The sequence below is a fragment of the Asterias rubens genome, unplaced genomic scaffold (genome assembly GCF_902459465.1).
Source record: "Asterias rubens unplaced genomic scaffold, eAstRub1.3, whole genome shotgun sequence".
In the NCBI taxonomy this organism is placed as follows: Eukaryota; Metazoa; Echinodermata; class Asteroidea; order Forcipulatida; family Asteriidae; genus Asterias; species Asterias rubens.
In genome coordinates, this window is record NW_022985747.1 from 42,453 (window position 1) to 57,641 (window position 15,189).

At 40.4% G+C, this 15,189-nt stretch overlaps 1 protein-coding gene across 3 annotated transcripts; it reads right to left on the reverse strand.

Moving 5' to 3' along the window:
* Positions 1 to 931: 931 nt before the first annotated feature.
* On the reverse strand, positions 932 to 14,658 carry LOC117306623 (rab5 GDP/GTP exchange factor-like). Of its 3 annotated transcripts, XM_033791109.1 has the most exons (9): positions 14,513 to 14,658; positions 11,391 to 12,063; positions 9,702 to 9,917; positions 9,388 to 9,551; positions 8,913 to 9,176; positions 7,167 to 7,394; positions 5,711 to 5,967; positions 4,669 to 4,926; positions 932 to 3,543 (listed from the first exon to the last, which is right to left on the reverse strand). In XM_033791109.1, the coding sequence occupies exons 3-9, from the start codon at positions 9,875 to 9,877 to the stop codon at positions 3,412 to 3,414; spliced, it is 1,479 nt and encodes a 492-aa protein (XP_033647000.1). In that variant the 5' UTR covers positions 9,878 to 9,917; positions 11,391 to 12,063; positions 14,513 to 14,658; the 3' UTR covers positions 932 to 3,411. The 3 variants fall into 3 exon arrangements, with proteins under 3 accessions (XP_033647000.1, XP_033647001.1, XP_033646999.1); XM_033791110.1 differs by lacking the exon at positions 11,391 to 12,063 and having other exon boundaries at positions 8,928 to 9,176; XM_033791108.1 differs by lacking the exon at positions 11,391 to 12,063.
* Positions 14,659 to 15,189: the final 531 nt, after the last annotated feature.

Sequence of the window (15,189 nt, forward strand, 5' to 3'; positions counted from 1 at the left end):
TTTGTAAGTTTCGAAAAAGTTTTTTTCTTGCATTTTTCCGGCAATGTCGACCAGTAAGATGGGGTCAGTTTGCAAAGTGGTCCGGTCCAACGTCTATTCCAGCAGCAAACACTCCAAGCCGTCGTGCTTCAAGAGTCCGGAATACACTACACATTTTGACATGAAGAGAAAAGTTCTTTTCTAAGACATGACGCCAACCCAACAATTTTTCCACCTAGTGGGGAAGTCGAAGAAGGTACCTGAAAGACGTAACGAACCTAAAGGAGCATTTTTTTGCCTAACTTTAAGGCCATGTTTTTAGCTTGCGCCAAGCGTCACTATCTTGTGTTGGCACTGCATGCGATGCATCGCGCCTCGATTGACGTCACGAGCAGCGCCCTCTCGGGTCGGGCTTTTTTCAAATTTGTAAATAACATGGAAACTAATTTTTGTTAAACCTTAACTAATTGCTTATTCATATTCCACTCATCAAAACACATATTTTAGTGAGAAAAGCTTTATTTTGACAAAATACCCCTTCCAGGTGACTTTAAGGAACACATGGCTGATGGTTACGTCAAAATTAATTGTTGTTTGGACTCGAGTCGACTCGAGTCGCCTCGGCACTTGATTTGCTTTTCAGTGAAGTGAAGAAATTGTATCGTTTTCTCGACTAAAAGAAAATAGCTAACTAAATTTGAAATAAATTTAATCAGGCAATGGGAAGAATTAACAATTTTTTAACGTTGTACGAGTGCGGTATCGGCTTGCACTGTAGGGCAATGTTATAGGGTTTTTAAGCAAAATTCCGCTGTATTGACAAACTTAAAGGTACACGTTGCCTTGGATCGGTCGAGTTGTGTAGATCATTATATTCTACTTTTAAAATATCTTTCTAATCATATGCATTCTAAAACAAACGAGGACATACGCTTTTCAAAGACCAACTAGACCGATCCAAGGCAATGTGTTCCTTTAAAGGAACACTAGATATGGTTTTTGTTTTATAACAAAACAGTTGCTGTGGGTGTAAGCACTTAATTTAATCAACCATACACTAATTGACAAACCTGTAGAAGGTTGAGATCGATCGGCCATCTGGGTCACGAGAAAATGGTAAAAAGCCGATTACACATTATTTTTTGCATAACATCGATTTTAAAAAAAAAATTAACAAATTAACAAAACGCTCAGTGAGTGACAAACTATTATTTATCATCAAATATGACATTTCCGGTAGAAATAATTCAAGGGATATTTTCTGCTATCCTCGTTTAAGATTTGTGCGTTCTCCTGCTGGTCGCACAATGAAGAAATAATCTCCTGAATGTATAAGCCTTAAATTCTGAAGTCTGCTCTGAATTGTGTACGCTACTTCTAAACCTAAACCTCAAACTAAAATTAGTTCAGGATAGGAATGTCACATAAGACACCTTAGAAGCAACTTTGTCATTCACGTATACACATTTATGTTGAATACACTTGACAAAATTAAAACGATTTATTACGGGCTCATCTATTATTTGCTATTCATTTTTCTAAAATGTACTTTTTTTCATAAGAAGTATGGGGAGGTTGTGTGGAGTTGTTGATGTGTAGATAATTTCGTTGCCCCTATTCCACTTCAAATTGCATTAATCATTACCAACGTATGCATTTAGTCATTGGAATACTCAGGACGTTCTTCCTAGGTTGACTTTACATGTTGTAAAACACACATCATCAAGTCAAATACTGTATACACAGGTGGTTTAAATCGCAGGTGGATTTACAAATGACTGAAGTTAATACGTTTTTGACAACCAAACTAGTGAAATTGATCACATTCATGTTTTAACACTATCCCGACCACAATAGTTTAGTTTGAAAATGTGTGCTCATGCAGCTTATTGAGATTGTGTGCTCATGCAGCTTATTGAGATTGTGTGCTCATGCAGCTTATTGAGATTGTGTGCTCATGCAGCTTATTGAGATTGTGTGCTCATGCAGCTTATTGAGATTGTGTGCTCATGCAGCTTATTGAGATTGTGTGCTCATGCAGCTTATTGAGATTGTGTGCTCATGCAGCTTATTGAGACTGTGTGCTCATGCAGCTTATTGAGATTGTGTGCTCATGCAGCTTATTGAGATTGTGTGCTCATGCAGCTTATTGAGATTGTGTGCTCATGCAGCTTATTGAGATTGTGTGCTCATGCAGCTTATTGAGATTGGGGCACGCTTCTGGAGTTATTGTAAATGAAGACAATGTTTCTCTTTGGTTATATTGCACATTATTTTAATTGTTTGTAATATTACTAATAAACACATTTGACAATTGACTTTTTTTTTTTAGCATAATTTACACTTCTAAAAAAGCAACTAAATCGAGTGCAAACTCCAGCTGCCACATTTAACTCTGAAAAATATCCACACAAAATACCCAGCTCTACTCTGCTCTCTTTGTTCACATGACTCGCTGAACCAAAATGACCCACAGCTCTGGGCTACAGGATTATGACATTCAAATTATCCAAGATCAAAGGGTAACCCCAGCTTTGTACTGGAAAGCAGGACATTATACATTTTAGATAATGTGGTTTTGATTTATTTGATTTTGGTTTTATCCTCACACTGATGCCTGAGAAGCACTCAGTGCTTACAGAGTCCTGCAGAAAAATACATCCCATGCAACTCAAGATGGATTCGAACCAACAGCCCTCACATTCTAGAGTAGATGTCTGAACTGCTATTCAATGTTATTCAAAGGTCCTCCCATCATTCCGTGATTGAAGACAATGTACCATGCAATTGTAATGCTTGCTAAGTTGGGTTGTTGACTCTGATAACAAAGTTCCTTTATATGATGAAGAGAGCACCAATCTAATCAAACTCAACCAATGTCACCCAGTGGAAAAGAAATCATTCTTCAACTTAGGCTGTGTAATTATCATAGTTTCAGCAAAGCATTGCTTTCGCTGGTTCAAACCAACTTGATGGATTCAGTGCCAAATCTTCAACTGAATTAATCCACTATGTCTTGAATCACAAGGAGGCCATATAGCCTACATGTATGTTGCCCTGGTCTTGGCCTTGTTGGTGCACAATCAAAAGTTTCCAACATACTTTCCAGTACAAGTGCCCTTTGCAAAATGTAATGGCCTTGCCCTCCCAAAGGTGAAGTTCCACAGATGGGCAAGATCCGCATGCAAACATCAGGCAGCAACCTTGCGCCCAGCACCTTGTAAAACATTACAAGGTGCTATAAAAAGATTAGGTCTCATAATTAAAAGGTAGTCCCACATCTTGCAGGAAATACAGGCGCGTCACTGAGTGGCGTATATGCACGCTGTATAAGAGCCTACTATTATTATAAAACCACCTTCCTGAGGTCTGCATAAATGTCCAACCCTATTAGGGGTTTTAGTTCAGTCATTGCCGGCCATTGTGTTTATTTCACTTGTTGACAACTTGTGGCATCATCGGTGCAGGAAGGTTCAGTGATGTACTTGAGATCTCTGTATCCAGTCCGGCTGGTACCTTGCAACGTTTGATGATCAATGGTTTGTTCTTTAACACATCGTCAACCTTAAACAAAAACAGAATATTGTTTTGGGTAATTTCATACAAGACAAGGTATTTCTGCGAGTTTACCCACCATTTGAAACCAATCGACTGCATGGGTTGGGAATGGTACCACAACTATGCCAAGAACTAACTGTGTCCATTAGTTAATAGATGAACTCAGCACATGATTTTACTGTGCAGACTGGCATCCCTAACTACCAGTTAAAACCAAATTGGATGATATTGATTGATTTTGTATTGTAAAGCAATCAACACCTTGTATTATATTGCAGGCTGGCATAGTTTATCTACATGTACTTATCTTCAAGTTGGCAGAATGGAGTGGTGATAAAAACCTATATTGCACGGCTAATATCACTACCATGCGTCTTGTGTGTTCTATGTCACGCGCCAAGTTTGCTTGAAGATAAATACGTTCGGCCTCGTTGGAGCTATATTTTTCTGTATTCCACTCGCACTTGTGTGATAACTTATAATGTAACGGTACCTACATGATGATATTGAATGGTCAGTCAGAAAAGGGTTGACTGTGAACTGTGTAGATGCATTCACAACTTGATATTGCAGGCTGACACATTTCATCTATCAAATCACTCATCAGAAGGAGAGTTGATTGCAAATTGTGTCAATTCCTTTAGCATATGATACCATGCTGCAAACTGGCACAGTTTAAATGGTGATCACCCCACCCCCTTATGATATTGAATGGTCCGGCAGTAGGAGGGCTTACAATTATAAGATCTTATTTCTTTGTAGTCCTTAACTTTAATCAGGCATGCAACTCTTTAGCCGAAAAAAAACCCCAAAAACTACAACAAGCTAATATGTCAGACTGAAGCTGGCTACGTATTGGACCCTTACAGCATCTGGTTCCCGCAGCATACCCTTATATAAAAAACAATAAAAACACTATGGATCCAGACTGTACAAAAACAAGAGTACGAGGTTTGTTGTATTGTACAAGGAGAACTTATGTCTGTGTCTGGACTGTGTAATGTTTTTTAATGTGTAAAACTTTGACGGAGCCAGTTTCTTTTCAAGTAATGTTTCTTTCAGCTAGATTTGTTCATCCAGCATGATTTTTTTAATTCAGAGTTTTGAAATCCATATTTTCTTCCAACTCACCTGGTTAATCACACTATCCCTCCAAGCCGTCATCTCTCCTTGTAACTCCCTGGCATTCTTCATTAGTTGATCCTGTCTACCTCGTAGCTCTTCTAGCGATGCTAGATTGGCATACATGAGCTTCAATCCATTGCAAATCGGCTGATTGAATTGACTGCCTGGTGGGGTGGCCTTACCACTCATGTAACTGTCGTATTCTTCTTGGGTCAGAGACAGCGACTGAGCATCCAGATTCTCCACAAAACTTATTGCACAGCACTGAATAATAAAATACAACAAATTTACAGAGAGAACCCTGAGCATGGTTCCTCCCTCTACCCAAAAAAAAAAACTAGACACTAATTTATTAGTTTACTATTACAAAATGATTATATAAATACTGCTGTTGTTTGTATTTCAAAACTTATCATGGGAGGCCTACCCCCGAAGCATTGTCTGTTGCATTAAGTTTTATGGTGGAAAAAATTATTTCATTTCATCAACCCCCCAACACCTTATTATTTCCAGTACATGGCAGAGTGTACTGTCCTCTCAGGGCTAAGTCACACAGGGCAATTTCGGGCACCAATGGTGCATAAAAGGGTTAAAGATGGTCTTACCCAAAGGTCGTGGGTTCGAATCCCACCTGAGTAATTTGCCCAGGTGATTTTTTTTCAGAATACTCGGGTAACACTGATTATACAGTGCTAACACACATCGGTGTGTATGGGTAAAAAACAAAATGAATAGTCTTTATCCTTGATGCAAATTTAACATCTATTAAGACTAGTCTAGTCCTACAAAATTATCATCAGGCATTGAATAAAGATTGGAGATGGGCAGAGAGCCATTCTCAATCAGAGCACTGCTTTAGTGTGCAAAGCAATAGCGTCTGACACAATCACACACTGGATACAGACAGGGGACTGTACCACTCTAAAATACAGGAGTACACAGGGGTGATTTTGTTATTAGTTATCCACTTCCTGGGAAAACAAACTGTCCCGGGCAAACCCTTTCTAGGTAATGAAAGAGATGTTTATGTCTGGAAAGACCTACTTACCACATTAGTGAAGTAGTATCCTGCCTCGCCTTGCATTAGCCGGGATGGATTAGCGAATCTAGTGATGTACTGTATGTTAGAGTGAAGCTGAGGTGGATTTGCCTTTAACACCATGTAAATAACAGCAGGCAGGTAGTCATCTGCACTCGCTGGTGCCTCCTGGGACAGATTGATGATCTTGAAGATATTCTGGCTACAGCGCACGATACACGCAAGTTTGTCAATCGGCGCTCGGCGAGAATTAACCTCAATGAGATCTTCAAATAATCAACAGAAAATAGGAAACAAATCATGAGCTACAGAGTCTAATTTAGAGCAACATGTTACATCAGGGCTCAGAGCCCTAACATCTCAATATTTCACTGAGCCATCAACTGTAACACAGATTTGCTTAGCATAGTTAAATCTTGCTAAGTAGAACAGATAACCAGAGAATAAAATAATAAGCACCTCTTTTATCAGTAGTGGTTAATCACACTTGATTGTTGACTCATACCACAGGAATGAAGAGCTACGTATGTTTGAATTATAAGACACATGTACAATGTAGATTAGCACCTTGTAAGGGTTTACAAGGTAACAAAGAGCAACATGCAGCCGACCATAATGACCATCGTAAGAAACACAAAGCTGACCATCATGACCATGGCAGGAAACACAAAGGCCAACTCCATTTCTTAGACATTAGTGTACTGTGTTCTTGTTGTGCATTATAAAACACACATGACATTTGGTAAACCGTTCCATCCAGAGGACAAAGCAGCTATGGCAACATATTATGTGCGCTCGATTAGCTTCCCTGGGTCGACCGCGCGGTGCTCACTCAGGTGAGCCCCTGACAAATGCTAATCGAACGATCACACTCGCCCCCTCGTGGTGACGACATACACCTCGGGTCACCCCCAAGTGACCTGTTCCAAAAGCAGGGCACTGAGGGCTGACCCTGGTGAGCCCTTGGAATGAAGTCAAAGCTATTTGAACGTACTGGGGGCAGATCGGGGGCGACCCAGGGGAGCTGATCAAACCCACCCATAATTGTCTTGCTGGAGGAAACAAGTGCCATGACCGGGAATCGAATCCACACACTGATAACACCAGAAGTTCAGTTCAGTGTACCAGACCATTCTGCTATAACACTACCACAATTGATACTTGGCATTATTATTTGCAACAATTATTATTTATTACATAATAACTCTGGTGTGAAGCCAAGGGTTCTCAAAAATTAAAAAGATTAATAACTGTGCTAGCTAATAACCCCATAGAGAGAGGACAAGCAAGGAAGTTTCAGTTTAGATGTGAGATGAAAACCAAAGTGAACTTTCCCAGGGAATACCCACGCAATCAGGTAGGGACTGAAAACCCAATCCACCTAGTGCCCCAACTGAATTCAAATACTTTCTTGAACCATACACCGCGCCACGCCAAAGTGGCTGTGTGTTCTCCATACATGTACCTGTCTGAGCTCTTTCAATCAGCTCTCGTACTCTAGGATTGCCTTCATCAATTACTGCATCCAGCATTGCCGGAGTAATCCATCTTAGTCTCCTGATGCGATTCTGGATGGCTAGATCCTTCTGCTCATCATCAGTGTACGGGGGGCAGAAGAGCGTCCGGTACAGACGTGTCATGATGATCTTCTCCACATTGTCTAACATACCTTCAAGTTGGTCTTGAGAAGAACCTGAGAAGGGTCAATGCAGGCAAAATTTAAGATTAAAAAAATAAATCCCTTCACATTCAAGATGATCACTTTGCTTGAATGAGATAATACATTCATAAATGCCCCAGACAGTTTCTCTACTCCTTTTGGTGGAGAGCGCACCACGTGGGGGTGTTTAAACGGTTGATAATGACCAGTGTTTTTAACCGGCTGGCTTCCGCGTGTCAGGCCCGCAAGATTATTACGCAGAACGCAATTCATAGCTAGTAGTACCAGCGCGTGCGGGTACACACAACCCACGCGCAACAGACTCTCCACAAAGTTTTTGAAAAAATATTTCAAACCTCGAATTTCCAACTGTCAAAGTGTCTGTAATTGTATTTTTTTAACGTTTTTTAACAAAAGGGCATTTATGAATGGGAATAAAAGAGTAGTGACTCTTTCTTAAACGTCCGTTTAAAACCTTGCAGGGTCGTTGCCGTGCGCTAAAGGCCCTCGCATTCGACCCTGCCAGCCATAAACAGCCGTGTAAGAACTCGTCCCTACCCTTTTATTCCCTAGTAATGTCAAAGAAGAACAAAGACCTACTGTACACGGGAATTTCAATATAATTTTCTTGGGACAGTTAGACAATGTTAGAAAGATATCTGCTGTATTTATAACCAAAGTGTTCCTTTTTGCATGCAATGTAGTCGGTTGCCTCCAAAAAGCCTGTCAAGAATTGGCATGTGTGACATGGCCCTAATATTAGACCCTTACTTCAATTTAGTGCACAAAACTAATGGAAATTTCTTCCAAAAAGACAGTCAAAACAATGGGAGAACAAAGAAAGTAGCTTGGTTTACAAATGTGTGTGTATTCTGGAGGCAGTAGTCAGAGTTATTTAAACTGATCAATATTCTGGAGCTGGAGTGAGGCTTCAGATATGAGGTAGATAGAGCTAAACAGAGCAGGTTTAATAATAATAATAATAACATGCATTTATATAGCGCTTAATACAAGGTTTCTAAGCGCTGAACAGGAAGTGTATGATAACAAAAGAAAGACAATTAAAAGTGGGATGAAATAGCAGAAACTGAACAGACTAGATGGAGTTAAACAAGTGGCTTCGTGAAATTGCAAGGTTGTTGTGTTGTTGAGTGAGAATGTTGATGGGCTTAGCTTTAAGTTTTGAATCTTCATTGTCAATGAGCATAATGGTGAGTGAAAACAATGAGTGAAAACAACTCTACTTGATTGAAAATATATGCTGGTGTAGGAAATGGTGGAAAGTGATTTTTTACTTGCCAATTGTTTAAAAAAAAAAAATTAAATGGACATTGTTAAATGGAAATCTTTAGATGGACATAGCTGGCAGGTTAGTGAAACAACATGGAAACTGGGCATGGACAAAACTTTATAAACCCTACCAATAGCTTCCCTGAAGACTGAGCAGAGCTGGGTGGAGTGCTTGACGAAGTCGGCAAGAAGAATGCCACTTTTTTAAAAGCAGATTGAAGCTGATGTAGGGGCCAATCACAAAAAGGGACTGATATTTACCTCTGGCGAGTTTACCTTTAAACGCTACATGTGTCTTGATTCTTTCTCCAATGGCGGCGTAGAAGTCCTGCACTAGCTCCGACTGCTCCTCAATGTTAAGCTGAGTGGAGCGTTGCACCTTCTCAACAAAGAAACGGCACTGCTTGTTCAGGTCTTGAGCAGCAGGGCGGTTCAGCATCTTCAGGAATTCCATGAAGTCACCCATGGCTCTCTGGCTCTCGGAGCTATGCTTTTTCTCAAGGGGTGGGTGCTGGGGTTGAGTTTCTTTATAACAATAATAGGGGTTAAACAAAAGTCTCATGACATATTTTGACTTGTAATAAAACTTTCCCTATTACTTTTGCTGAAATTAAATATATTTTTAATTTATTGTCAAAAGAATGCTACCATGAAAACAGTAGCAAAAAAATATATAACAAAATGATGCATTAAGACAGGATTGTTACCAAGAATGTAAAGATCCTCTCGAACCTACCCTTGTTTGGACTTTTTGCAGTTTTGCCAAAGAAGGTTTTCATCGCTTTGCTACGAGTGGAAGAATGCTGTTTCTTCTTCTCCCCAAACTTATCAAAAGCGAGGGTCTCTGCACCCTGGGCTGGAGGAGGTTGCGAGGACTGAGCACGCTCACTGTCAGCAATCCTACAAGAAAGGAAATCACATCAACCATTACAATATCAAGCATTTTTGCATCTACACAAAATAGCACTGACATTTTGGTAACGTTTTCTCAAATTCTGTCAGATGTTATAAAAAGTACTGGGCATTTTAGGGAGAAGAAAATTAACGTACTTGCGAGCGAGCAACGCATCGCTCTCAATCTGAGCCTGCCGAGATTTCTGACAGACTTCCCTCCAACACTTGGAGCAGTATCCCTGCCAAGCCACGTTCCCATAGAAACCGCATCCATTCTTGCAGAGGAGTTCTGATTCCTTCATGTGGAAGCCTCGCTTCTTTTTGGAACTCATGGTTGCAGTGCTGGTTTGGTCCACTTCAAATTAAAGACGTCTATGAAAAAGAATACATGTAAAATGTTATGAAAGTTATGATTAGGCCTTAAATCTCATGAATATTCTAGGTTAGTTTCAAGTTTATGCTAACGTTAGAGCTCTTTTATGGATTTTTGAGAAGTTTTCTGCCACTCCCTTTTTGTTTGTAACTTTTTATGAGATTTGGCTGCCATTTTTTCCTTTTGCTCAGCAAAGTGCTGGGCAATTCATCAAATACTAGAAAAGACAAATATTTTAAAGGTGATGCCAGGATCTACACATGTAAGTTACTTGGACTAGAAGTTAGCCATTGGCCTGGGACACATTAATTTTCATTAGATACACTTTCCTTTTCTCAAACGCACAAGTTAAGGGGTGTGTGTTACAGCTGGGACTGTCTGATGCCAACCATTCAGAGTGATCAAATATTTAGGACTTTTCCTAATTCGGATTGGCACCTTGATCATGTACACATTATTGACAAAGTAGGGAGACTGCTAATATATACTAGACTACAATACCATAGATAGCTCAGTCAGAAGATAAGACTTACAAATCTCATCAAAATGTTTCTTTTGTGAACCCAAAGTTGTATTGTACAGCACCCCAATTACTAGGTCTAGGAGTTCCGCTGGTGTCTCCAAGAACTTCATGGGTCATAATGTACAAAATACTGTAATTGGTAATTACTCAAAATAATTATTAGCATAAAACCTTACTTGGTAACAAGTAATGGTGAGCTGTTGATAGTATAAAACATTGTGAGAAACGGCTCCCTCTGACTTTGATGTAAAGTAGTTTTTGAGAAAGAAGTAAATTTCCACGACTTTGATTTCGAGACCTCAGATTTAGGATTTGAGGTATCGAAATCAAGCATCTAAAATCACACAACTTTGTGTGACAAGGTTATTTTTTCTTTTATTAATATCTCGCAACTTCGACGACCGATTGAGCTCAAATTTTTTACAGGTTTGTTATTTTATGCATATGTTTAGATACACCAAGTCAGAAGACTGGTCTTTGACAATTACCAATAGTGTCCATTGTCTTTAAAACTTTTTGCACCTGGAGTTCTCTTCTACTGGGTCTTGCAAAAAATAAAGCGTTGAACATATTGAGGAGTCAAATAAAGTGTGATGTGACAGAAAAACAACATTTACATAGTAGCAAATTGCATTTTTATAAGATGTTTTTTAATGTGGCTGAACAAAAAGGCATTAAAACATTATGAAGGTTGAATGTGGTACAAAGGAAATAGGAGTTATTGATGGCAAACGATCGTAAAATGTTCTATCAACGCCAATTTTTAAAACCAAGGCTTATAGTGTTCTTTTTCTTCTTCTTCCGGGTAAGTACTGTTAGACTCAATTACATGAGTAAAAGCGTACGGAGTTGGTGTGCATGCGATGGCTCGCAAATGACGAGACAAGAAAGCAGTGCATTTATTTATAGTGCGGTTAAAAAAAGGGAAAAAAAGGATGGGTTGAGCTACATCAGCTGGTTCACCCTCAGAGCTGTCTTAGAGGTGTCGAGTACAAAGCTGGATCCTTCTGTAGATCCAAATCCAGATGGTGCGGGGAAAGAGGGAGTTAGTGTACACTCATGAGCTGGTTTAAAGGAACCTGAAGCGAGAGCTGTGACCTCTAGTTATAGATGATAGAGGAGTGAGGTAGTGGTCTTCTTCGATGTCGACTAGGTTTTGATGAATTTTATACATCAAGGCAAGGCGACTCTGATGAAGCCTTTCCTGCAGCAGATGGCCATTTGAGGGATGAAAGCATGGCTGAAACGCTACTCTCTCAGCTGAAGTCACTGGTGACAAAGCGTGCAGAGGTGCGTTGAACCTGTTCGAGCTTTCGGATGTTTCATTGGGTGTGTGGGTCCCAGATGGAAGATGCATATTCAATGCAAGGACGTACAAATTTAAAGTAGGCAGCTTCTTTCCGTTTACAGACGTGTGCAATAAGGAGGCCCAAAATGTTAGACCACTATACTAGGCTCACAGGGAAGCCTTAAGCCCGGTTCATACTTCCTGCAAATGCGAATACGAATGCAAAGCGCATATTGGTGACGAAACAACCTGTACACGCTCCATTTCCCTTTGTGACGCAGTGAAATTCACTTCTCAGGAAGTATTCTCAGGGAGTAACCGCACTTTACAGTTTCTAGAAGTAGGTAACGGAACATAGGTAGAATTGAGTCAACACTCAAAATTTAAATTAAGAATCTGTTTAATAATTAGTTTAATGTAAATAAAGGGTTTGTGTATCACTATCACTTAATCAGACTATATTTTTACACAGAAACTTTTTAAAATTAACTGGGGGAAGAAAAAGGAGAAGAAAAAGACGCAGCAACATCCCACCCAGACACACCACGCCTACTCGACTCCAAGAACAATTGTTTATGGAATCGAGGTTTCGTTCCGCTATCGTCTCCCATTCCTGGGAGAGGACAGAGGAACGCTGTCGTCTCCCATTCCTCAGAGAGGACAGAGGAACGCTATCGTCTCCCATTCCTGGGAGAGGATGGCGGAACGAAACCTCATAGTTCTAGGAGTATCAGTAGAGGAGTATAGAGGAGTACCGCGCCCATGAAGACTAAGAAACAATACCGATACATACACCGCACATCATCGGCAATGCGTAAACATGACACCTTTTTTAAGTTTTTAGTTAAGCCAGGGCAGGTGTCCGTCTAGCCCCATAAATCGGTCCAATCCACTCCGTATCCTTAGGGATGTACCAGAACGTAAACGAAAGGACGTACGGAAAACTAAATAGGACGTATGGTAAATGCTCGGGCGCGTAACCAGAATTTTGATTGGTCACTCGATACTCGTGCCCCAGCAGCACTGCCTGTCCCCTCATTACTGGAACGTATGCAAATCTTTATTGTCCGAGAGGCGGTCTGAAGGGCGCACCATGACCATGCCCAGATTAACCTGTAGCCCTATTGTCCAATTGTGGCACACAAAGGATGGGCATACCTCCTGACAGAAGAGATAGTCGTGTGCAGTGGGACAGCTTAGAGCCCCGACACGCGTAACCACATGACGTTTGGTTCAACCCGCCAAATTGAATTGAGTGAAGTGTGGAATCTCATGAACTTTTTTGCACTATAGTTATTCCCGGGGAACCTTTGGTCGATCTTTTTTAAACTACAAGAAAAGCCCTTTTCACACCATAAGTATTTCCTTGGGTTTGATCGAAGTGTGAAACGGCCGTGCATATTCCTTTGAAATAGTGCTCCCGGAAGTTACCTATATAAAATGGGATAGTGAGAACGGTTGCTGTGGTGACGGTGGGGTAAAAACTCCAGGGATTTTTCCGGGAGTTTATGAAAAATTAGTGCCGCCGATCGCCTGCAATACTAAAAGAGGGGGCAATTTTAAGCCATTTTGGTCCATTTCGCGCTATTTTATTTATTTATTTACTTATTGTTGGTGAGCTTGTTAAAGACACTGTACACGTTTAGTAAATAATCAAAATATAAATTAGCATACAAATTTACTTGAACGAGCAACGGAGCTGTTGATAGTATTATAATAACACATTGCGAGAAATGACTACCTCTGAAGTTACACGGTTTTTGAGAAAGAGGTAAATTCTTACTAAAATTTTAAAAGACTTCTGACTAGAAGCCTTTTACTACTATCTGAAAGCACACTATTGTACAACAAGGGTGTTTTTCCCCAGCTTTTTCTTGTCATCAATGACCAATTGCGTCAAAATGTTCACACAGGCTTGTTATTTTTATGCATATGTTTGGATACACCAAGTGAGAATAGTGGTCATTGACAAATTACCAAACGTGTTCAATGCCTTTAACTATTTAGGGTAGAATTTTGTAGACCTCCCCCCCCCCCCATCTTTTATGCTTTGCATGAATTTTTAAGTTTTGTGTTAATTTATTGGTTACATTAATTTCTTCATGTGTGTCCCTCGAGTAGATTAATGTATACCCCACATACACCCCCGCCCCCACTCAAGTATCTAAGGAGCTGAATGCACATTCCGATTTTCTCAGGGGAGTCAAGGGCTGTTTTAGAAACAAAACCCGGATGTAAATTGAATATTTGAAGTTGAAATTTAAACATTACTTCCCCGATAAAACAAAACAAGGGTCACTATTAAGAGGCCACCGCAAGAAACGAAGATACATGGCTCAAGCGGGGGAAACCATATTTCCCTTCGCCATTTGTAAACGCGTCCACATGGAGCTATACCACCGGGATAAGGCTATTATTTATTTAGAAAGAAAACCACATAGCGCAGCCCCCCCCCCCCCACCCCCATTTCCCCAAATGGGCGGTATGTATAGTTCTGCGGGTGAATTTTATTATCCAGTGCAATGTTCATTGCTCATTATTCAGAACTGGGCGTACGCCAAATGGAATAATTAGGTACCCATGTGACACGTACAGGCTTATCAGATGCGGCCTACTGCACACTCATGGACGAAAATTGTAGGCTTCCGTACGTCCTTTCGTTTACGTTCTGGTACATCCCTCTTGGTACGGATTGGACCGATTTAAATTTATGGGGCTAGTGTCCGCCCGTAGCATTCCATTCGTTCGTTATTATTGTTAAAAACGATCAGGAATCTACTCACCTTTTTGTTATTAATTTTTTTCCGGCGCCAGATATATGTTCAGATGGTAATCTAATAAAAACTACCTCTATATATATGTTCAATTAGTACAATTCCTTTACAATTTTTGCAAGGATTGTGGCCTCTCTCAATCTCAGTTCCTGCCTACTATAGTATTATACACCAGGCTGAACTCAGCACTAAATTTAGTGCTAGCACCAATATACAACGTACACACCCCACCACACGATCGACAAAAGTCTGAAGGGCGCCACCAATAATGTGTAAACAAGTTGTCAGCTGACATTGATCAATTCGGGTTGTTGGTAAAAGTCGGAGGTCGGAGGTAGCCGGAGGTAGCCGGAGGTTGCGTTAATTGCGTGATATTTAATTTAAAAAGATTACTTACACACTCAGATTGAAGTTTGGAAGACCCATATGAAGTTTAAGGGGATTAAAATTCAATTATGTACCCATTGAGTGGGGGAAAACTATGTCCCTACGGTACGAACCGACTGGTCGTGTGGAGTACTTGTGTTGAGTAAACAAGGTCACACTGTAGCGCCCTCAAAAACAAACGGAGGTGTGTATACGCACCGTGTAGTTGGTGCGTACATGCCTGTACACGCACCACGCGAGAACCCTGCAGAAATTATGGTGTATTAGACTAGAAAGGTATATAGCCGGAGGTTAATTTT